The sequence below is a fragment of the Nelumbo nucifera genome, chromosome 1 (assembly GCF_055504915.1).
Source record: "Nelumbo nucifera cultivar China Antique chromosome 1, China Antique-T2T, whole genome shotgun sequence".
Classification (NCBI taxonomy): domain Eukaryota; kingdom Viridiplantae; phylum Streptophyta; class Magnoliopsida; order Proteales; family Nelumbonaceae; genus Nelumbo; species Nelumbo nucifera.
The window spans coordinates 78,587,785-78,611,101 of record NC_142649.1 but is presented as its reverse complement, the minus strand read 5'-3'; the positions used below and the strand labels follow the sequence as shown (position 1 = coordinate 78,611,101).

The window sequence follows — 23,317 nt, the reverse complement described above, 5'->3', positions numbered from 1 at the left end:
CATGGTCATCACAAGATATACCAGTGAAATCAGATTTATCTCTGTTCAATTGCTCTCTACATTTGTAGCAAAAAAAAAAAAAAACGGTCTCTACATTCAGATTTAGGTTTCTAATTACATCCAGACCACAAGCCATCCAAAACAAGTACACTCCACTCCACATGTCCAAGATTAGAAACAGAGAACAATACTTAGATGCTTGAGCAATAAAATCAAAATCCACTATTTCTAGATCACTTGAATAGATTCCAGTAAGCAGCCCTGTTTATCAACACTGTCAACATTCAGCAGCAATGTAATCACCAAGCTTTTACCATTACATGCCAAAATTCCAGTGATGGACCATCTTTCTTCTCTTTGGTTAAAGAAGACTTTCCCTTGTCTCAATTAGTACCCCTAAAACATCCAAAAAGATACAGCAATAAAGAAATCAAACAAGAATTTGTTAATTTATGGAAATGATATAGTTGTCAAGTTGCACACTAGTCATTAGAATTGCACCAAAAAAAATACTGGCTCTATTTGTTTTGCACTGCAATTTTATTTGCACTAGTACAAATGCATGGGAGTGTAATGAGAAAATTATAAATTTTGGTTCACTTTTACTTCCAGTTTTACTTTATTTTGCTTCAGGTTCTATTTTGCTTCATCTGCATTGTGAATAAACAAAACAAAATAAAACCCATAAAACAAAAGTAAACCAAAATTTGGACTCAACTCATTTGCATTCCCATACTTTTGCATCAGTATAAATGAAATTGCACTGCAAACAAACAAGACCTAAAGGACTACCTTAATCATGTATTAGTGATTGAATGACACTCAATGGGAGTGGCAAGAACATAACATTACCATTACCTCTTTGCAGAATAACTGTATTCTTTCATCATAAAGAGAAAATGTAAGCTTAGTCCACCTTCATCAATTCTCTCTTGTATTTGAGGCTGTTGATGTAAATTGCATTTTCTACACATCTGAGAAATGTTTCAGCACTAACTCAAGCCTTCAACTGGAAATTTAGCCAAAGTGAAGAAGAAAGTAAGATTAAGTATACAAAACTACTCTCTAGAAAGGCATTAATTTCTCTGTAAACAAAAAGGGTGTTTAGATGTATGTAATCATAAATGAATAACAAGAACTATGTTTTTCAGTTGTAACAGATTAACAAGAATGCACAGGACACACATGTAAGTATTAAAAGGTTAAAGGACAGACCTCTCTTTATGAGACAGAAATTGAAGATCATTGCTTTCTTCAATCTCCTTAGAAGGTTCTACCCCTTCAATGGGCTCTTCCCTCTCTTAACATCAATAAGGACATCTGACTGTTGAAGTCTTGAAGAATGTGGCTTACAATCACCAATTATATTATGAGAAGTATTCAAGGAACTAGACACAAACTCACGTCTTTCTAAACTCTTGGTCACATCTTCAGATGTGAAATGAACTGAATCTGGAAGAACACCAATTGCAAATTAATCCACAGGAATTCGTAAAGACCCTTCAACTGTTCGGTCAGAAGAAACTTTTAACATAAAAAATTGGCGACAATTTCAGAAACTTACTAGAGGAGTCTGAATGGCCTTCATGTTCCTCTCCATTCTTTAGGATCACTGAATCTGCACCAGCTGACTTCCCATCCTCAGGGACATGGGAAATAAATCCTTCAGATCTAGAAGGTAAAGGGATAGCATCTACATCTCCAGCATCAGGCTTAGATAATGAACAATTGGGAAATTCTGCAGTCTGAGAAACAGCACCTTTTGAAATAGCATCATCAGCCTCTGGTGTGGGATTGTATATAGTTTCTGCCTTATTACCACCAATTAAAGTCTCAGGACCAGAAGAAAGAAATGTAGATGATTCTTCTTCAGCATCAAAAAGGCTTCTGGAAATTAATGTAGAACAAATATCACGGGATTGGGTGACCAAATCTTGATTAGAAATGATCTTTTCTGCAGTGGCAGGTACAATGGTACTCATAATTCCAGTAGCATTCCGAGAATTAGCAATATCAACAGAATCCAGTGTTGTAGAATCCTCATGATCCTGTAGAAAAATGTCATTTTCTGAAATATGGGAAAATAGGAGCATTCTACACCAAGTAACCAGAAACTGAAACTTAGATTAGATATTCAAATATAAAAAAGGTAGCCTTGACATAAAAAGAAAAGGCTTTGCCATATCAGCTTTGAGGATCTGGGCTTTGATTTAGATGTGGTGCCTATGACTGTAGTTCACTCTGATACTGGTAGAAATTAGCATATTAGGTTTGCACAAAATTGATCAAGAAGATAAAATGGACAAATACAATTACCAACTTCACAAATTTTTCTCAAGGATGCCACTCTATTAGCCAATTCCCAAATTTCATCCTGCATTATTTATTAGATATGTTTAATGAATTTGTTAAATATGTGTAATAAATTTCTTTTTCTTTGTGAGGTTACCAGTATACAATGGGTTGTTTACATCTAATATATGCTACATTTGTATGAAACATCTATTGCTCCCAATTTTCTTAGAATTAACTACAACGTTCTGGTACCTCCAAGAACTGAAAATTTCAAATCATTTGAAATAAAGTCAGTTTCAACATTTGCTACTATTTCACTGACACAATAAAACCATGCAAAAAGTGATCTAATGGCTCCATTATCATTGAGAAGCTAAGCAAACAGACCAGCTTTGCATGAATTTTCTCATTGGTGTTACTATAACCATGGACAGGATCAGATACAGACGGACCTTCCTCGTCATCTGAAAAGCAAAAGGTGGAAATATCATGCCTGACATACAATGGTGATAAGCTACAGAACATGTATGAATAAGTATACATGCATATAAATACTTTCATGGTAATACAATAGTCACCAACATTACAGTCATAGATTACATTATTGAAGTCCATTAACCTTCTGAGTTGATGATAGTATAAATAAAACAAGATCAAATTAAAAAGAATAAAATAAATAGCCTAAGTAGCAATGTAGATTGGAACTCAATGAGCATCCAAATGCTTATCCAGTTTGCAGGCTAAATAATCCATGCAGTGCTCACAGATCAAATTAGTTTGCAAAGATAGATAGAAAGGACAAAAAGTGATGGTTATGATGACAACAATGCCATGGATACAAACTACAAAGATGCAATAACAAGTCAAAAGCACCCTTTACCATCTAAGTCAAAACAACAATAATCCATAAAGAAGAAGATTGACAAGATCAAACACCATATTGTTCACGCCCTAAATTAATGGTTCCCCTTTCTTTTAAGAAGTAACTTGGTTGTTTTCCTTTCTTGGTATTACGAGTATATATTCAGAAGGCCTGCCTAACTGCCTAACATGTGTTTAGAAGACTACCCTAGTAAACTAGCAAATGAAATTTGTGTACAAAACAGAGTGATTGCATATAAACTTTCCAAGAAGAAAACATTTATAAATAGTTTTCTCTAGTAAGGAATATAGCATCCTTCTGCCATGATTATTAGTCACTGGAGGGGGTGCTGCTATATTAGAAACTTCTAAAGAAAAATTGTTCTCTTATTCTATTTAACTACATAAACCCTCTCCATTCTTTCCAAGAAGAAAACATTTATAAATAGTTTTCTCTAGTAAGGAATATAACATCCTTCCGCCATGATTATTGGTCACTAGAGGGGGGGTGCTATATTAGAAACTTCCAAAGCAAAATTGTTTTCTTATTCTATTTAAGTACATAAAACCTCTCCATTCTTTCTACTAGCAGTGGTAGTTGCAATGACGATGCCCTTCATAGCCAGTATTGCCTCAGAATAGTATCATGCAAGAAGACAAGCTTACTTGACTTGCAGATATTTGCTTGCATATTCCTTTGAAGGGTTTATTTACTTTTGAGCTTCAATCTTCGAAGAGTTTTGGCACTTAAATTTCAACAATTTCTGTAATAATTAGAACAGCATCTTTTTAATGATGAATAGTAAAGGCCAAAAATGTTTCATAGAGAGAGCTACAGGGCCCATGTCGCTCCCAATCTCCCATACTTTTTCCACTGAAACAATTATACCTTACCTATGAAAAAAAAGTGCATTATACAAAATGGAGAAACTGAAGAATATATATAATCAGTTAAAACATTTCCATTCACAGAGCAAAACACTTATAGACGTGCTTACCAAAACCAAAAAGCAAAAAAAAAAAAAAAAAAAAAAAAACAATTGAAACCAAGAACTGAGGCATACAGAATTTATAGGTGCTAAGGAGTGCCGCTTCAAGCATTGCTTTGAAGTCCAATGCAGCAGATAGCAGTGGTTCATTTCCCTCCTATAAACAATCATTTGAGTAAGTGTAAAGGAAAAATTGATTAATGAAAAAAGAGAATTAAATGGAAGGAATGTAAGAGCTTTATACAGCAAAACTTTATATTTAGATACAGAAAATTAGTTGTAAAAGAAGAGCATAAGAATCTTGTCTATGTTATCCATTATTCTTCACAGATCAACAACCTTAAGAAACATCCATTAACAATATGAGTATGCTAGCTATTGGGCTTCGTATTCCAGAGAGGAGTCAAGCTATTGGGCTTCGTATTCCAGAGAGGAGTCAGGTCTATATATGAAATGACATTGAACCTTCTTTAAAAAGATACACTTTCCAAGGACATAGCTAACTCATATTGGTACATTGATTTGTAATAAGTTAATCACCCTCACAAAAGATTAGGTTACCTGAAGAATGTGGCCAATGTTCCAGAGGCAATAATTATAAATTAAACCATCTGACAATCAGGGTAAAGTCAATATAAACTATGGAATGTACAGCTAAGTTGCACAAACCAGGTTCACTCTTAATGGATTGAGGAAAAATCAAGAAATAAGGAAGAACAAAAAGGGTATCTCCATGGTAATGCCAGGGCTCATGAGGATCAAATTCCGAAGCAAGCTTGTTGTCTGTGGAACCTTCAATCCTGGTTAGTCTATGCCCTATGGTTATAGCTTGTAATTGATGGTAACTCGATTCATAATTGCAGTGGGAGGTGATTTGCGGTTGGTATTGCCTGCCACAGGTCTGCACTTCTGAGGATCATGAGGATGCTCAACCCTTTGTTAATTTACTGCTTTTTCATTATTTATTTGAGTTTGACTTGCTGAATGGACCACCTTAATGGTTTTGGTTGCCCCTTTTCTCTTTTCGATTTTAAATGAATCATTTATATCTATCTACCATATAAAAAGAGAGTTTCACGTTTTTTTTCTTCAACAGTCGAACTTTTATTTTTCCAATAAATATCCTTACAAACTCAGTAATGTCTCTTACTTTTTTTCTCTCTGTATTTTTTTGTCAAGTGGTGTTACGTGTGGACATCACTCAACCCTCCATGAAAGGTGGAGATTTAGAGATGCAATGGAAATTTTCACTATCCATCACAAAGATATTGAATGCAAACTGAAAGACATTCCTGACCGTCCGAATGGTATTTACAGGACACCATCTCTACCATGTATTAGAAATAAAGCACGACTCCCTTTAGATCAGAATCCACTAAATGTCTAGATGCCAACAACTCCCTTATCCAGGGTTAAATAAGTCATATCGCTTAAGATGTTTCACTGTGAAACATCTTTTAGATTCATCAAAAACCAAGCACCTGACTGGTGTGAATAATTTGGAATAGAAAGGATGAACATGATGACACCATGTGTCTTTCTTAGATTGCCTGCATGGATTTCATTTTGATGCGAGAAAGAAAGGGAAAAACCATGTTTGTTTAGAGCTTAAACAAAATCAGATTCATATCGAACATACCTGGATTTGAATATGATCCTATTACATAGGAATTTGAGTTCAATCTTATCTATTGGATTTTGAACGAATTCCAAACCATTAATGAAAATACGGAATTTAAACCAATTATATATAATATTAAAATATTTTTATTTTGGTACCATTGTTTTAATAAATATTTTATTATATGAAATATTACTTTATTATTAAGATATCATTTTACTATTACTTAATTGAATAATATTTTATTAATTGATCTTTTACTTTTTATTGTTTTAATTAGAATTTTATTGTTTACTGCATATTAGGGAAAATGGGAAATAAAGCAATTTGATTTCTTCTTTAGGGTTCCAAAATGTCTTTTAAAGGGGGTTTAAGCAGCAGCCACAAAAGTGATGTAGACTCAGATTACTGGAACTCTAGGAGAGATGGTCTTTGAGAGTGAAAATGTACTTTCAATCATCATCACTTGTCAAGATTGCTCCAATCATCAATCATCACCAAAAATCAATCCCAACGTGAGGATCACTAAGTCTAAAACTTAGGTTAATTCTAATGGATCAAGAAAGAGCATTTTATAAGTATAACTAAAATCTATGAAGAAAACTGAAAAAAACAGACCTTGAGAGTTCGGCAATGAGGTTTTGAGAGTGAGAGTTTCGAACATTACTCTCTCTCAGCACCCTAACACTATTTTATTAAGATAAATTTGAATAATTACAAGGAGGCCCTTAGTTGGGCAAGAAATTACAAAGAACATAACATAGAAAGGATGGGCCCGGAATAAGGCCCATTACAGAAAAGAACATAAACAGTAAGAAAGAATAAACAGCCTATGGGCCATTCGGCCCATCTTCTCTACACTCCCCCTTAAGCTGAGCATAGATGTCAATCATGCCAAGCTTGCCAGTATCATGCTGAAGTTTTGCCTTGGGAATGCCTTTGGTGAGAAAATCTGCCAACTGTCCTTTAGATGTGATGAAAGGAAGACATACTTCACCCGAAGAAACCCTTTCTCTAATGAAGTGTCGATCAACTTCAATATGCTTAGTTCTATCATGTTGCACTGGGTTGTGAGCAATGTTGATGGCAGTCTGATTATCACAGTACAACATCATTGGCTTGTCATGTTCAACCCCAAGTTCCTCCATCAATGATTTTAGCCATAATAGTTCAGAAACTCCATGTGCCATGGCCCTGTATTCTGTTTCAGCTAAAGACCGAGCAACAACCGATTATTTCTTGTTTCTCCAAGAAACAACATTACCAGCCACCAAGCTGCAATACCCAGAAGTAGATATTCTGTCATCAATGTTTCCGGCCCAGTCAGCATCGGTGTAGGCTTCAAGTTTCATATGACCATGCTTGACAAACAGAATTCCCTTTCCTGAGGAGCCCTTCAAATAGCATAGGATTCGCTCTGCTGCTGCCATATAAGTGTCTCGGGGAGCATGCATGAATTAGCTAATGCAACTGACTGCATATGCAATATCTGGCCGAGTCATGCATAGGTACAGAAGTTTCCCAAGAAGTCTCTGGAAGATTCTTTTGTCTTCTAACAATGTCCCATCTGAGGCAGAGAGTTTATGACTCATATCAATAGGAGTAGCAACTGGTCTAGCACCCATCTTTCCAGTTTCAGAGAGCAAGTCAAGAACATACTTCCTTTGGGAGATAAGAATCCCATCCTTGGATCGAGCAACTTCTATGCCAAGGAAGTATCTCAGTTTCCCCAAATCTTTAATCTCAAACTCTGTATGGAGGAAAGATTTTAGATCATGAATTCCTTAAACATCATTACCAGTCACTACAATATCATCTACATATACAATGAGGTATACTGCAAGAGGTCCACTCCTCTTCACAAAAAGAGTATGATCAGACTGTGTCTGCACGTAACCAAAGTTAACAAGTGTTGTTCTAAACCTCTCAAACCATGTTCTAGGGGACTGTTTTAGTCCATAAAGGGATTTCTTCAGCCTGCATACCTTTCCTTTCATATCAGTTCCATACATCCCTGGAGGAAGAGACATATAAACCTCCTCATATAATTCACCATTCAGAAATGCATTCTTCACATCCAATTGATAAAGGGGCCAGTCAAAGTGAGCATCTAAAGATAGAAGAACCCTCACAGATGTCATCTTGGCAATAGGTGCAAAGGTCTCCAGATAATCAATCCCATATGTCTGTGTATAGCCTTTTGCAACCAGCCTGGCCTTGTACCTTTCAATGGTGCCATCAGCTCGATATTTGATAGTAAAGACCCACTTGCAACCGACTGGATCCTTCCCTTCAGGCAAATCAACCACTTCCCATGTGTAATTCTTGTGTAGGGCATCAATTTCAGACCTCATAGCATCCCTCCATTCTGGAATATTAAGAGCTTCTGACACAGACCTGGGAATAGGGTTAGAAGCAACAGAAGAGAGATACGCAAAGTATGAAGGTGAAAGCAACCTGTAAGAAAGGTGCTTGGAAATGCAGTGAGCAGTGCACTTCTGTTTTCCTTTCCTAACAGCAATGGGAATATCAAGGTCAGGGAAGGATGACTCCAAGGGTGCTAAAACTGTACCTGTTGTCTCATCTGTGACTGGAAGTGTATGAGGCTCATGTGTTGTAGGAGAAACAACCTGCTCATTTCTGGATCTTTGCCTTTGATACACCTTGGGATTAAGGATAGGACGAGGAGGTAAAGGTGGAAGAATACTGGGACAGGGAGAATGGAACGACTAATCCGCCCTTGATTCATTTGAAGGAGAAGTAGACTCATCAAAAGACTCAACTGGGATAAGAAGAGGAAGAGCAAACACTTGTGACAAATCCTCCCCCTGTGGACAATGTCCTTCTGGAGAGGAACCATAAAAGGGAGAAAGCTCATCAAAGGTGACATCCATTGAGACATACCGAATGCTAGTCTTTGGATCAAAACAACAGTAACCCTTCTGTGTGGGGAATAACCAAGGAAGATACACTTGTGGGCTTTGGGTTCAAATTTATGCCTTTGGACACTTGGAACATGTACATAACAGGTGCAGCCAAAGACACGAAGAGGAATAGGAAAAAGGTCCTTGTCCGGATGAAGGAGATTGAAGGGAAACTTAAACCCTAAAACCCTGGATGGCATACGGTTTATAAGGTAGGTGGCTGTGAGAACGGCATCACCCCAAAACCTTATAGGAACATGTGAGGCAAATAAGATACTTCTTGCAACTTCAACAATATGCCTATTTTTCCTCTCAGCAACTCCATTCTGTTCTAGGGTCCTAACACAGGAGCTTTGATGAATAACCCCCATGTCAGAGAGATAGCAGGATAGGTTCTTCTCAAAATATTCTTTTGCATTATCAGATCTGAAAATTTTAATCCTGGTATCGAGTTGGGTTAGAACAAATTCATGGAATTGTCTTACAAGTATCGGAACTTCATCACGGGATTTCATCAGGAATATCCAAGTGAACCGAGAAAAGTCATCAATAAACAAGATAAAATATTTGTAGCCACCCATGGAGGGTAAGTGGTAAGCCCCCCACACATCAGAGTGCACAATATTAAAAGGAAAAGAAGATCTTTTATTGCTTAAAGGATAATTGTTTCTACAATGCTTTGATAACTCACAAGACTCACAATGAAAACTGGACAAACTAATTCCCTAAAACAGTTCAGGGAATAGAAAACTCAAGGTAGAAAAAGACAGATAACCCAATCGATGATGACACAACATAATCCGACTAATAGACTCTAAAGAAACAGACCCGAAAGCAACATTCCCAGGATGATCAGTGCATTGTCCCGGAGTATCAAGCAGGTATATTCCGTTCGCCTCATGGCCACTCCCAATCACCTTTTGAGACTCCAAATCCTGAAAAACACAGTAGGAAGGAAAGAAGGTTACACAACAGTTTAGTGACTTGGATAAACTACTTACAGACAACAAATTTGTATTTAGTCTAGGTACATGAAGGGCAGAAGGTAGGAACAAGGAATCTGTAGCCTTGATGGTTCCCTTGCCAGAAATAAGGGCAAGTGAACCATCAGCTAAAGTGATTTTATCACGTCCAGGAAGCAAGTCATATGAAACAAACAAGGTAGAAAGGTTGGTCATATGATCAGAAGCACCTGAGTCAATAATCCAAGGGATCTTAAGATTACCTGAAGTGGTTGCATGATTGGCAGAAGCCCTTATACTTGAATGAGCAAATGCAGAAGAAGTTGAATTTCCTGAAGGGTTGGAAGAAGTCACATCCTCTAGATGACTGATCATCTTCCCAAACTTTTCATATTCTGCTTTCATGGTTGCCAACTGTGCACAAGTAGACATCTCTTCAGTATAGTACTTATCACTATCTGGCCCAGCAATCACATTTGCACTTCATGTCCTTTTACTATCATGTTTTTTTTGAAACCGAATGGGAACAAGATCAGGATGTAATTTCCAACACTTGTCTTTGGTGTACTTCGGCTTCTTGCAGTACTCACATACAACTTCTTTCTTTCCTGAGCCACTAGATATCCCAGCAACACCTTTGGGTTTAACCCCCATATTCGCAAAGTGATCACTAATACCAGCCCCTTGAACCTGGACAGCCCTTCTGCTCTCTTCACTGCTCACCAAAGCATAAGCTTGTGACAATGAGACACTCTTCTTGGAAAGAATATTCTGTTTTGTGATATCATATTCTGGGTTTAGTCCGGTTAAGAACTCAAACACCCTGTTCCTTTCAACCAGTTTTCTGAAGGTCTCTGCATCATTGGTGGTGTCCCAAGTTACAGTTTCTATTAGGTCAATTTCTTGCCACAGAGACTTCAGGGTTGAGAAATATACAACTAAAGGTTTCTCCCCTTGCCTTAAATTCTTCACATCACTTCTCAATTTATAGGCTCTAGCCACATTTAGTTTTTGGGAATAGGTTTTTACAACACTGTCCCAAATTTCCTTTGTTGAATTCATCCATAGGTAGTGTTGGCTAATTTGTGGTTGCATTGAGTTCACAAGCTACCCAATGACAGTGTAATTTTCTTGCATCCACTTCTCGTAGAATGGATCATCTTCTGGGGGAGCCTTCTTGCTCCCGGAAATAAACCCCCACTTTCCTCTACTACATATATAAATCTTTACCGATTGTGACCATGCCAGATAATTAGTTCCATCTAGTTTAACTGTGGTCACAATCAATAAAGAATCACCTGGAGTCCCCTGAACCTGTCCATATTCAGCACCATTCTTGTTTTCAAACTCTGAGAAGTTCATCATGTAAACACTTCAAATATGATTTCAGATGACTTCTACAAGTGTACTGAATGAGGATGAGCAAGGACTGAGTTCAACCAACCTCAAGACAGCAATACACAAGGCCAAACTACACCCAGAAGTTGTAAGAACCAAGACTGAAGCAGAACCTTGGTTCGGCCTTCAAGAAGTAATCAGAAAACTTCTAAGCATTGTGCACTCAATCGAAGTTCCTTTTCTAATCAGGGACTTCTAGGTAAACACCAAAAAGTAGCCAAGAAGAGTAAATACTAGTCCGTATTGATGAAGAGGCCTTTTTACAAACACAGTGTGGGCAATAGAGAAAACCCCACTGTCAAAGGTGAAAAAAACCTCAAGAACAGTCCATACAGGCCCCCAAAACACAGCCAAAAAGAAGCAACAATTCGCAGCACTGAATCCAAGGATGTTTCGGCAGTTTTGACAGTCCAAAAAGGAGTGAAAACAACCTAGAAATCTCTGGGTTAAACTAGATTAAAAGACAGCCGAATAGCTGTACAAAAAACAACCCAGAAATTTCGGACACTTCAACAGTCCAAACACAGAAAAAATAACCCAGAAATCTGAGCACAACTTACAATATTTAAGCTTCAAATCAGAAACCGAGTTGTTTCCCTTTTTTTTCTCTGATTCTTCCTGGCCACCGAACTACTTCTCCAAGAGATTTGAGTCTTGGGCACCTTCCAATGACCTCCAAGAATCAGGCAACACGAGCTGAAGCTTCCAGCCCTAGAATACTGAAGTTCAGGCCTGCTCTGATACCATGAAGAAAACTGAAGAAAACAGACCTTGAGAGTTCGGCAATGAGGGTTTTGAGAGTGGAGTTTCGAACATTACTCTCTCTCAGCACCCTAACACTATTTTATTAAGATAAATTTGAATAATTACAAGGAGGCCCTTAGTTGGGCAAGAAATTACAAAGAACATAACATAGAAAGGATGGGCCTGGAATAAGGCCCATTACAGAAAAGAACATAAATAGTAAGAAAGAATAAACAGCCTATGGGCCATTCGGCCCATCTTCTCTACAATCTATAACATGAAAATTCAACATGTTCAAAACATGATATGAGTAGGGGAGGATTCGAGCCGGGCCGAATAGCTAGCTATTTGAGCTCGGCTTGCCAAGGCAATACGAAGCTCGAGCTCGGCTCGACTCAAGCTCAACTTGAGAAATATGTTTTATAAAAAATAAAAAAATATTTTTTATTTGATATTTAAAAAATTAAGAATTATAATAATTAGTTATTATTATATATACATAAAAATATTATATATATATTATTTTCTATAATTTATTATTATTACTATTACTATTATTATTATTATATGTATGTACGTATGTATGTATCAATGTATACATGTATGTAGCTATTCGAGCTCGGCTCGCGAGCCTCACAAGCCGAGCTTTATTAGGCTCGAGCTCGGCTTGATTAACAAACGAGCCTGTAAATTGGGCTCGAGCTCGGCTCGAAGCTTGGTTGAAATCGAACTGAGACGAGCTTTTCACGAGCCAAGCTCGAATAGCTCGTGAAGAGCTCAGCTTGTGGCCACCCCTAGATATGAGCAACCCAATATATTTAAAATTAATTTTTCATTTCCCTATTTTGAATTAAAAAGTTGGTTCATGTCCTTTAATCACAAATGAAATCCAATTTTGTTTCCTAATTTGTTTGTTCATCATTAATTTAATGGCATATCTCATTTATCTTTTAGGTTTGAGTTATGGTCAATATTGGTCATTAATCAAGTAGAACTATATATAACCTATAAAGCTTAAATGAGATTCAAAACAGAACTCAAAGTAGTTTGAATTATAAATGGATCCGATGAATGAAACTAAAATCCAAATCTGAGTCCCATTTGAAATCTGATCATATTTGAAAATGACATATACAATTCAAATTTATTCTAACTTTGCTTCATTTTTCAAGTAAAGAAAAATTTTTAAAAGTTAATTACTTTCTAGTGTGAATATATGAATATAAGTATGAAATATTAAATTTGCTATATATAAATTTATATAATATATTATATAATTATATAATTTCATATATTAAAATCAATATATTATAATATAATCAAATTCAAATTTTAATTTATTTGGATGGATTTAATCTGCATCAAAAAAATACATGGTTGTCAGAGAGATAGACAATAATTACAAAACAAATAAAAATTACAGAAAACAGATTCAACTAGGACCAAATCAATATCTGATTCATTTGCAGCCCTACCTTTGGATATAGGGGTGATCATTTCAACCTGGCCCGGAAATTTCAGGCTTGGGCTTAGGTTTTATGTTCAAGCCCAGCCTAGGACCGGGCCCACACCATGCCCACAAATTTCAGGCCGGGCCTAGGCCTAATACTTAAAACCTGGCCCAGCCCGCATATGTTTAAATATATGTATTTTATACATAATGTATACATATGTATATATTTATGTCTTATTGTATTTTTTATTTAAATATTATAATATTACACTTATAATATGTATTATATATAATATTTTATATTATATAATGTATAAAATAAAATTATATGCATATTATATGCCATTTAATATATATCATCATATATACACATGTGAAGCACATCCCTTCTACTAGTATAATAAAAGAATAAGTGCTTTCCCAAATATTCCATTCCTATAAAAAAGGCTGCATAAATTTGCCCTTGCCTGCATTAAGGAAGCAATCTTTAACATCTATAGAAAATGTACGATATATTTTTTTTATCAGCAACAGATAGAAAAAGTAAGATTTATATATATATATATATATATAGAGAGAGAGAGAGAGAGAGAGATTGTATTGTGATAATATGCAGATATAAACAGAAGGCACAAGGATAAGGACCCATTAACTTGCCTTCTCCAACGGTTCTTGTTCCTCCGTGAACAAATCTCCACTAAACATAGTGTCAGAGCCACTCTTTATGGTATCAAATAATATTCCTCCTGTTTCTGTTATTTGGCTGGGATTAAGTGATTCTCTCCCCAATATCAAATCCTCTGCATGAAAACGAAGATCAAAATAGCACCTATTTTAGAAGCTTCCTTACGATAAAAGAATTACTAATAAATGCACGCCATTATATAATATTTTACATTTTGTTGAACATTTCACAGAGAAGCTGTTACCTGTTAAACCACAACTGTTGTCATGAATATATTCTTCCGAGCCAATTACATGTGGGAGTGGACCATGTGCAAAACCCATCTTCCAATAACCATATGAAAGAAACAGATGACATCCAACCATACAATTAGAAAGTGTCAACATTTTTTTTTTTTTGAAACAGCATAGTATTTTATTGAATTCAGAAGAAAAAGAACAAAAAAAATGAGAAACCCTGTACAGTGTCTATACTCTTGGGGATTACAATTTTTTGTATTACAAAATATTCTATTCTGAAAGAGATTTTCAAAGATTAAAGTATCAATAAATGTCTAATATATGAGAAATAGGAAAAGGATTCCAGATTTTATGTCATAATAATTTAAGAATGATAAATATACACCAACATTTGTTAAGTTAATCATAAACTATAAATTTGGCTACAAGTGTATTTGACTATGCATAGTATATAGAAATCACTACAACAATTTTTTTTCTTTTCTTTTCTTTCCTTTCTCATGTATCAATAACTAAAAAAGATTTCAAAGAAGCATAGGAAGTATAGAAGTGTAAAAAAGAAGGCAATTGGCTCAACAAGTAGTCTTTTACCATGTAAAATCCTCTACATCCAAACAAAAAAGACCAATTGACATAAGAATCATATCTGCATAGATATGCATACAGGGCCTCTCGATTCCATCAAATATCCTCCTAAGCTTTTTGGATGGCTTCAACAAACAACAGAAGGTACCATCATATAAAGGATAAAGACCTCAGATACCAAAGATACTACACTGAATGGAGGAGGGCTTCACAAAGAGGAACCAACCAAAGCAATGTCTTTAAAGAAAAATAAACAAATATAGAACAATTGATCAAATTGATCATCAAACGTAAAGAAATAAATGGTCCACATACTCTTCTTCTAATTTGTACGCCATACATCTGAATACCCCTATAATTAAGATAACCCACCATGACAACCCTATCTTTGAAAGAACAAGCCAATCATAGAGGGACCCACCAGCCACAAATAAACAAAATGAAGGACTCCACTCAAGATTCAAATCCTCTTGTGAATGGTCTCTCAACCAATCAATGTTAATCTGCTACTCCCCTTCAAAAATGAAGTTTGCATGCATTTGAAAGTTCCATAGAGAAATTTTGACCTAAGAATTAGGGAAACTGACCCCGTCATCAATGTCATGATATGTTTAGCATTGCAACTTCAGAAAATGGAACAGATTGTGATGTTAGGAGTGTCAAAAAAATGCAATTACTGTAAAGTATCTGGCATGGCCAACTTTCAGAAAATAGAGTTTTTCCTTTTTATTTGGAAAGGTAGCTAGTAGAGTGCAAGGTTCAAAATGTCAACACATTATGCCCCATATCAGGTGTATTGTATCTTATCAGCAAGCCACCAATACTGCAAGTACAAGAGGTTTGGGATTTGGGGCATTTTCAAGTCGTAGGTGGGCCTAAGACCGGCCCCCTGACCAATTCTGAGAAAAAAACTAAAAAAATGATGTTTTGTGGTATCAAAACACTCATTACGCCTATTTATGCATATCGGGTGTATCGATACTTTAAACCTTAGTAGAGTGTTCTTGTTATGGGGATCCTAATCAAACAGATGCTTGGCCTTCTTAAGGGCCTTGTTTTCTTCTCACACTCTAGCAAGAAGGGGATTCCAAAGTACCATATAATAGTGTAAGTACACGGATTTAGGCTCTATAGAGATTGTGCTAAAGACACTCAGGTAAGACCACAGCATGCTCACATCGCATCACAAATCCAGATTTCCTCACTTATAAAATAAGAGAACTGCACTGAAGAACACCCAAGTACAGCTATAACATTGCCTAAAAATCCCCATGGCACAATTCCACACAGTTCTCAGACCACAATAAATAGTTACACTCGCGATGAGAAACATTGAACCATTGTCACAGCACAGAACACAACCACTACTACCTCTAGAAGATCACAATTGTTCTGCGACTCGATGCACTGTCGCAACAACCCACTGCATTGCGATGATATACTGTCTAGGTGTTGCAGTGCAGTAGCACAACATACACACAATAAGTTTGTGATATAAACACCCCAATAAAACAGCTAAAGCATGAGAGGCTTCTAGAAGTAGGGCTGTAGCTTAACTCGAGTTCACATGCAGACCTCGAGGAGAAAAGGCGGGAACCCAGACTCCGAGAATCCCTGCAGTGACACATGGTGAAACACTACTTGTGCCCTCTCGGCCTCAGATCTAACCAAGTAACAAACTTTCCCGCTTTGGGGAAAGTTTCCATTCTTTTTACATGATTTCTGTTCTCTATTACATGATTCCCTCTATAAATAGAGGAGGCCCGAAACCCTCCTCATGCATACCTTATTGGCCTCTTGTGTAAGCCCTGCCAGTTGGCGTTCTCAGCTTCCTCACAGTAGTCGCTCAAGATTGAAAAGACACTTACAAGGAGAAGAAAAAAAATAAGAAAAGAAGAGGGAGAAAAGAGAGAGAGATTTTGATAAAAGAGAGTTGGGTTGATGTGTTTAAACAGCTGCCCCCCTCTTAAATTTATATACATAGTATCATACTTGTAAAAGGACTGAATTGCTTACATGGCAAGATAAGATAAGATAAGATAAAGCTGAAAAAAAGACTAATCCTAATCTTATCATAAAGAACTAATCATAATCATAACTTATTGTTGACATACGAACAGTGGGGACCACCTTAGTGGGGTCCACATTAGTGTTCTCTACACTCCCCCTCAAGTTGGGAATAGACGTTTGTCATTCCCAACTTGCATAGATCTGCTTCTAACTTCTTCCTTGAAACTGCCTTGGTGAGAAGGTCTGCCAGCTGCATGTCGGAGGTGATGTATGGAAGACATACTTCTTGAGATGTAACCCTTTCTCTAATAAAATGTCGATCCACTTCAATATGCTTAGTCCTGCCGTATTGTACCGGATTATGGGCTATATTGATGGCAGCTTGATTATCACAGTACAGCATCAAGGGTTTCTCATAAACAATACCTAACTCCTCAAATAATGAGCTCAACCATAGGATCTCAGCTACACCATTTGCCATGGACCTATATTCAGCTTCAGCACTGGAACGAGAAACAACATTTTGTTTCTTACTCCTCCAAGAGACAAGGTTACCTCCTACAAAAGCACAATATGCAGAGTAGATCTTCGATCATCAACACACCCAGCCCAATCAGCATCTGTGATAACTTCTATCTTCATGTGATCATTATTCTTGAATAAAATGCCTCTGCCTTGGCACCTCTTCAAATATGCTAGTATCCTCTCAACTGCAAGGAGGTGAGTAGTCCTAGGAGAGTGCATATACTGACTAACCACACTGACAGCATAACTGATGTCGGGTCAAGTGAGACAAAGATAGAGAAGTTTTCCAACTAACCGTTGGAACATAGCTTTATCTTCAAGGGGTTCTCCACCCTCTGCACTGATCTTGTGATTTTGTTCAATGGGTGTGTCAGCAGGCTTAACACCCAACTTTCATGTTTCTTCAACAAGTCAAGAACATACTTTCTTTGAGAAACAAAAATCCCATGCTTGGATCTGGCTACCTCAAAAGGAACTGGGGCTACTGTGGTACCGGGATCTGGATCTGCAGAGGAGACTAGAACTAGCCTGCACTGTTGATGTCCAAAATCAACCTGTCTCCATTGTCTGTGATAGACTCTCACATCCCTACATCTCTGACAGCCCTCCCCATTACACCCCTCTTCACTTAATGGGATAGGTAAAGGAACTTCTGACGAGTTAACCCCATCCTTACTACTCTCCCCCTGAGGAGAAACCCTTGGATAATAGGATACATCTCCAAAGAAAGTGACATCCATTGAGACAAATCTTTTCCCAGAAGTAGGTTCATAGCAGCAATATTCCTTTTGAGTTTGTGCATAACCAAGGAAAATACATTTTGAGGCCTTAGGATCAAACTTGGAACGATGAGGGCGAAAAATCTAAACAAAGCATGTACAACCAAAGGTTTTAAGGGGAATGGTAAATAACTTTTTATCAGGATATAAGAGGGTAAATGGAGATTTCATGTCAAGAACCCGTGAAGGAATCCTATTGATGAGATACATTGTTGTATGAACAGCATCCCCCCAGAAACGTATAGGCACATTGGAGGTAAACATAATGCTTTTGGCTACCTCCAATATGTGTCTATTCTTTCTCTCAGCAACCCCATTTTGCTGTGGTGTATGAGGACAGGTACTCTGATGGAAAATCTCATGTTCAAGCAAATAGGAGGCTAATGGGTTTGCAAAATATTCTTTCACATGATCAGATCTAAAAATTTTGATTTTGACCCTAAATTGGGTTAAAATTATCTGATGAAATATCCGGGTTAATGTTGGAACCTCATCTCGAGAACGCATGAGATAAATCCACGAAAAACGAGTATAATCATCAACAAACAATAGGAAATATCTGTACCTCCCCATGGAGGTGATATGGTAAGGTCCCCAAACATCAGTATGCACAATTTCAAAGGGAATATTACTTATATTATTACTTAATGAATAGGTTGTCCTGCAGTGTTTTGCAAGTTCACAACTCTCACATTTCAAACTAGACATCTGGATAGATTCAAATAAACTAGGAAACAAACTCTTCAAAGCCCGAAAAGATAAATGACCCATCCTATTATGCCAAAGCATAGCCTGATCAACAGACTGAGAAACACAAGACCTCTTAGTCTCACTATCTTCCCAATGAGGACTCCCTCCAAGCAGATAGACTCCATTTGCCTCACGGCCAGTCCCAATCACCGTCCTTGTCTCCAAATCCTTAAAAACACATCGATCCGGAAAAAAGGTTACTGAACAATTTTGGTTTTTTGTAATGCTACTAACTGAAAGCAAGTTAGTACTAAGCTTAGGAACATGCAAAACTGAAGATAAGGAAATAGCATTAGACAACTTGATGTCTCCTCCCTTGCCAGAAATAGGAACGAGGGAGCCATCAGCAATGGACACTTTGTCTCTAGCTAAAGATAAGTGATAGGTAGTAAATAGTGACGGCAAGCCAGTCATATGGTCAGATGCTCCTGAATCTATTATCCATGAATGTTCAGTATTACTTGTAACTGAGGCATGATGAGTTGAGGCCCGATTACCTGAATGAGCAAAAGCTGAGGTAGGGGGTGCTGATGGTGTCCGAGGAGGTGGAGCTGAATTACCAACTTCATTTTCCAGCTGAACTAGAGCAGCTCGGACAGTAGCTAGAGTATCTAGAGGATTGCCTCTTGTGCTAGATGATGTTGTACTATTAGTGTTAACAGCCATATTTGCATTCCCCTTTTTGTTTCTGAATTTTGCTAGAACTAGATGTGGATGTAACTTCCAACAGGTCTCTTTAGTATGTTTAGGTTTCTTGCAATGCTCACATACTAGTTCCTTCTTAGCTTCCTTCTTTATGTCTCTTTCCTTATCACTCCTAGATTGGGCTTAACTGCTGCCAGAGCTGATTCAAAAGGTTGTTGCTGTAGCATAACTTTTCTCCTAGTCTCTTCGCTGTGCACTAAGGAATAGGCCTGGGACAGAGTTACACTGTCTCTTGTCAACAGTTGTTGCCTCACAATATCGTATTCCGAATTTAGACCATCCAAGAACTCAAACACTCTATTAGTTTCAATCTGCTTTCTGTAAATATGTGCATCCTTCTGACTTTCCCATTCAATTGATTCAAGGTGGTCAATTTCATGCCACAGGGATTTCAAGATTGAAAAATAAACAGAAACTTGTTTCTCACCTTGCTTGAGATTTTTAACCTCACATTTCAGCTCATAAGCCCTAGCAACATTAAGGGGCTGAGAGTAGGTTTCTTTCACAACATCCCATATTTCTTTAGTTGTTTTTGCCCATAAGTAATTTCGGCTGATGTGTGGCTGCATGGAATTGCACAGCCATGTCATCACTAAATAATTTTCCTAAATCCACTTAGCATAAGTGGGATCCTCCTTATTTGGTTCCTTCACATCTCCCAACAAATAGTTCAATTTTCCTCTTCCCCCAATGGCCATCATGGCTGATTGGGCCCACTCTAAGTAGTTTAAACCATCAAACTTTACAGTTGTAATCTAGAAGGTGTTTTCAGTCATGCCACCTGAACCAATCCCAAAAACACCCTCTCCTTGGTGCTTGAACTCCATTCTTGGTTAGGGGTTAAGCAAAAAACACCTTCTATTTACTATAACAATCAGCCTACAGGGTCTGAAAAAACTAACGACAGTAGGTCTAGAAGCAGAAATCAGATTCAGAGAAAGAAAAAAAATTCCAATTCACTATATCCCTGTATCAATCAGCCTACTAAATTTGAGAACTAATAGCAGTTGGCCTAGGTACAGAACTCCAAAAACAAAGATCAGAGAACAGAAATCTGATAGCAGCCAAACTTAAAAACAAGTCTAATCTCTTATCCAGACACAGTAACAATCCTGGATTTTAGGGTTTTCTCTTAAAACCCTAGAAGAGAAAAAGAAAAAAAAAATTCTATGTAGTCGTACCTCACAAATTAAGCTATCCTTGTTGCTGCCCTCAAGAAGGAATAAGACCTTACCCGGGAATTTCTAAGGAAAAAAACCTGATCTTGATTCAAAAAATTCTTGCTGAAATTCTGATCGCCAACTTCAGTTTGCTCAAAACTGATCTTGATTCTGATCAACCCGAGAAACTTCTGAAACAGAACTGATCTCGAAGAAAAAATCTTCTTGATCGCCAACTTCAATCTTGATGAGAGAACCAAAAAATCAGATTGGCACCTCCAATCTTGACCAAAGACCTAACCTTGATCACTTAATTCTTCTCTGATTCTTCTTGATTACAAGGAGCACTTTCCAATCCTTGGACAGTTGCTGAAGACTTCTTGTAATCTCCAAGAATCAGTCAAATGAAAAAACTCAGCCCTAAATAATTCTCATGTGATCGGCTGAATTAATTCCACATGAGAAACCCTAGATCGAATGCTTTGATACCAAATAGTCGCTCAAGATTGAACAAACACTTAAAAGGAGAAGAAAAAAAATAAGAAAAGAAGAGGGAGAAAAGAGAGAGAGAGAGAGAGAGAGAGAGAGAGAGATTTTGATAAAAGAGAGTTGGGTTGATGTGTTTAAACAGCCACCCCCCCCTTAAATTTATATACATAGTATCATACTTGTAAAAGGACTGAATTGCTTACATGGCAAGATAAGATAAGATAAGATAAGATAAAACTAAAAAAAAGACTAATCCTAATCTTATAAAAGACTAGTCCTAATCTTATCATAAAGAACTAATCCTAATCATAACTTATTGCTGACATACAAACAGTGGGGACCACATTAGTGTTCTCTACACTCACAACCTCCATTAAAGCCTTCCCTGCATCTTTCCTCCCTTTTCCCCCTCTCAGAGCCTTCTACCATCTTTCAGGTTTACCTCCCTACATTGCCTTTACCTCCCCACCTACGAATGGCTTTCAAGGATACCATTCTAAAGCATATGCCTCACTTCAATAAAGCAATTCAAGTGACAGACTGACAGTATCACAGGTGAACATTTCAATTTCATGGTTAAATATAGTAATGACAAAATGCATAAAACCTGAGTGGATTAGAGAATATGAAGAATTCATAATGAAATTAAAGCTCAAAATAGGTTTACAAATGCAAGAATAATGGCCAAATTCAAAAATGGAAGCTTACATTAAACCCAGAACCTGTTGAAGATTTTCTATTTGTTTTCTGAATGTGGCTCCTGTATGACCTCAAGCCAAGAGATAAGGCTTCTTTATATCTTGGTAATATGTCTGCTTCATAGCTCTGAGCAGGAATCCCTGCTTCAGCTGATTTTTTGGAGTCTTCCCTTGCACAGCCAGACATTTCATCTTCCTCAGATATTTTCTGTAGCCAAGAAGATTGTGCTTTGAAGAAAAATAATATTCTGATTGATCCAAAAACCAAGAATATTTTGTGAATCTTATAAGTTGCAGAATACAGGCAATTGATTGTTTAGGATTACAATTTTCTACTTACATTTTCTTTAAACAGATTATATGAAAGATTTCTGAAAGAATTCAGAGTGTTCCTCATATCTTGCTCAACAATGTCAGTCTGTTCCAGAAGTTTATGCACTTCCACCGTAGTAGCATTTGCTCTACTCTCCACTTTTTCAGAAAATTCCTTCAACCACTTAAGAATCTAATGCAAGATATGTAGCAACCGAACATCAGAAGAAACTCTAAATAAGCATTGCAAAGCTCCACTCAAATAAGTTAATATTTTTAAGCTAATTACAGTTCATACAGTCCTTCACCGACCGAAAGCCGGTGAATAAATATTTTTTTTTTTGGCATGGTCTACCTTTTTCTCATATACAATTATCAAATGCCAATAAATTCATAACAGATAGAACTCAACTGTGCAAGTAAAGTCACTAATTTGGCAGCAGCAAAGACGCTATTTTCTGGCATCAAGAGATCGACATGTAAAATGACTAACCTCATTTTGCAGGCTGAGACGTTTTCTGATGGAGTTTTCCATTAAAGTTGGATCTTTCTCCCAAATTCCCTAAGTAAATTATATAAGGAATTTTAACTTTATATTTCTGAAGATTTGAAGAAAAAAGATGCAAGAAAACTGAAGTCAAAGGAGGAACAAAGCGAAAACGACTAAAAATATATTTGTACCTGTATGTAAAGAACAACTGGAGATGCTCTACTTCTTCGATCAATTTTCTTCCAGGCAACTTATTGAGAAACTAGGGTTTCATTATAACCAACGGTTTCACCGGTTTTTGGCGGGGACGTGTAAAATGCGGGAGCGCCCCAGTGGAGGAAGTAGGCGTTTTGGAATAGAGATAGAGAAATGCTAACAAACGGGCTGGTCAAACCCGTTTTTTGAATACGGGTCCCTGAACGCCGTTAATCTAATGCAAATGTAAGGCTCCATATGATGCACTAGTTATTAATCACTCCTTTCTGCAATTCAAAAGAAATGAAATGGTAAGTTTTTTTTTTTTTCTTGATTTCAATCTTAAGCCTAAAAAGGAAGACCATTCTAAAAAAAGGACTGAAGAAATTGTCTCAACCCGATCCCAATTCCGAACCCAATATGAAGTTATAGGGTTGGGTTATGGTTG

General features: G+C 37.0%; 1 protein-coding gene across 2 annotated transcripts; it reads right to left on the bottom strand.

The window, feature by feature from the left end:
• Positions 1-18: 18 nt before the first annotated feature.
• LOC104605669 (uncharacterized) lies at positions 19-23,008 on the bottom strand. Of its 2 annotated transcripts, none has more exons than XM_010270516.3 (12): positions 22,866-23,008; positions 22,678-22,746; positions 22,213-22,377; positions 21,883-22,080; positions 14,177-14,255; positions 13,905-14,047; positions 4,221-4,302; positions 2,683-2,759; positions 1,565-2,048; positions 1,216-1,452; positions 859-1,009; positions 19-396 (listed from the first exon to the last, which is right to left on the bottom strand). In XM_010270516.3, exons 2-10 carry the CDS (start codon positions 22,717-22,719, stop codon positions 1,274-1,276), a joined length of 1,449 nt encoding a protein of 482 aa, XP_010268818.1. In that variant the 5' UTR covers positions 22,720-22,746; positions 22,866-23,008; the 3' UTR covers positions 19-396; positions 859-1,009; positions 1,216-1,273. The 2 variants fall into 2 exon arrangements, with proteins under 2 accessions (XP_010268818.1, XP_010268819.1); XM_010270517.2 differs by having other exon boundaries at positions 21,883-22,120; positions 22,866-22,922.
• Positions 23,009-23,317: the final 309 nt, after the last annotated feature.

Excerpts from the sequence above, each read along its gene's own strand:
- LOC104605669 (XM_010270516.3), bottom strand. The coding sequence starts at position 22,719 with ATGGAAAACTCCATCAGAAAACGTCTCAGCCTGCAAAATGAG. Across the intron at positions 2,760-4,220 it reads CCTTAGCACCTATAAATTCT|ATGACGAGGAAGGTCCGTCT; the intron begins GTATGCCTCAGT and ends TTTGCTTTTCAG. Across the intron at positions 2,049-2,682 it reads AGAAAATTCATGCAAAGCTG|GATCATGAGGATTCTACAAC; the intron begins GTCTGTTTGCTT and ends ATTTTTCTACAG.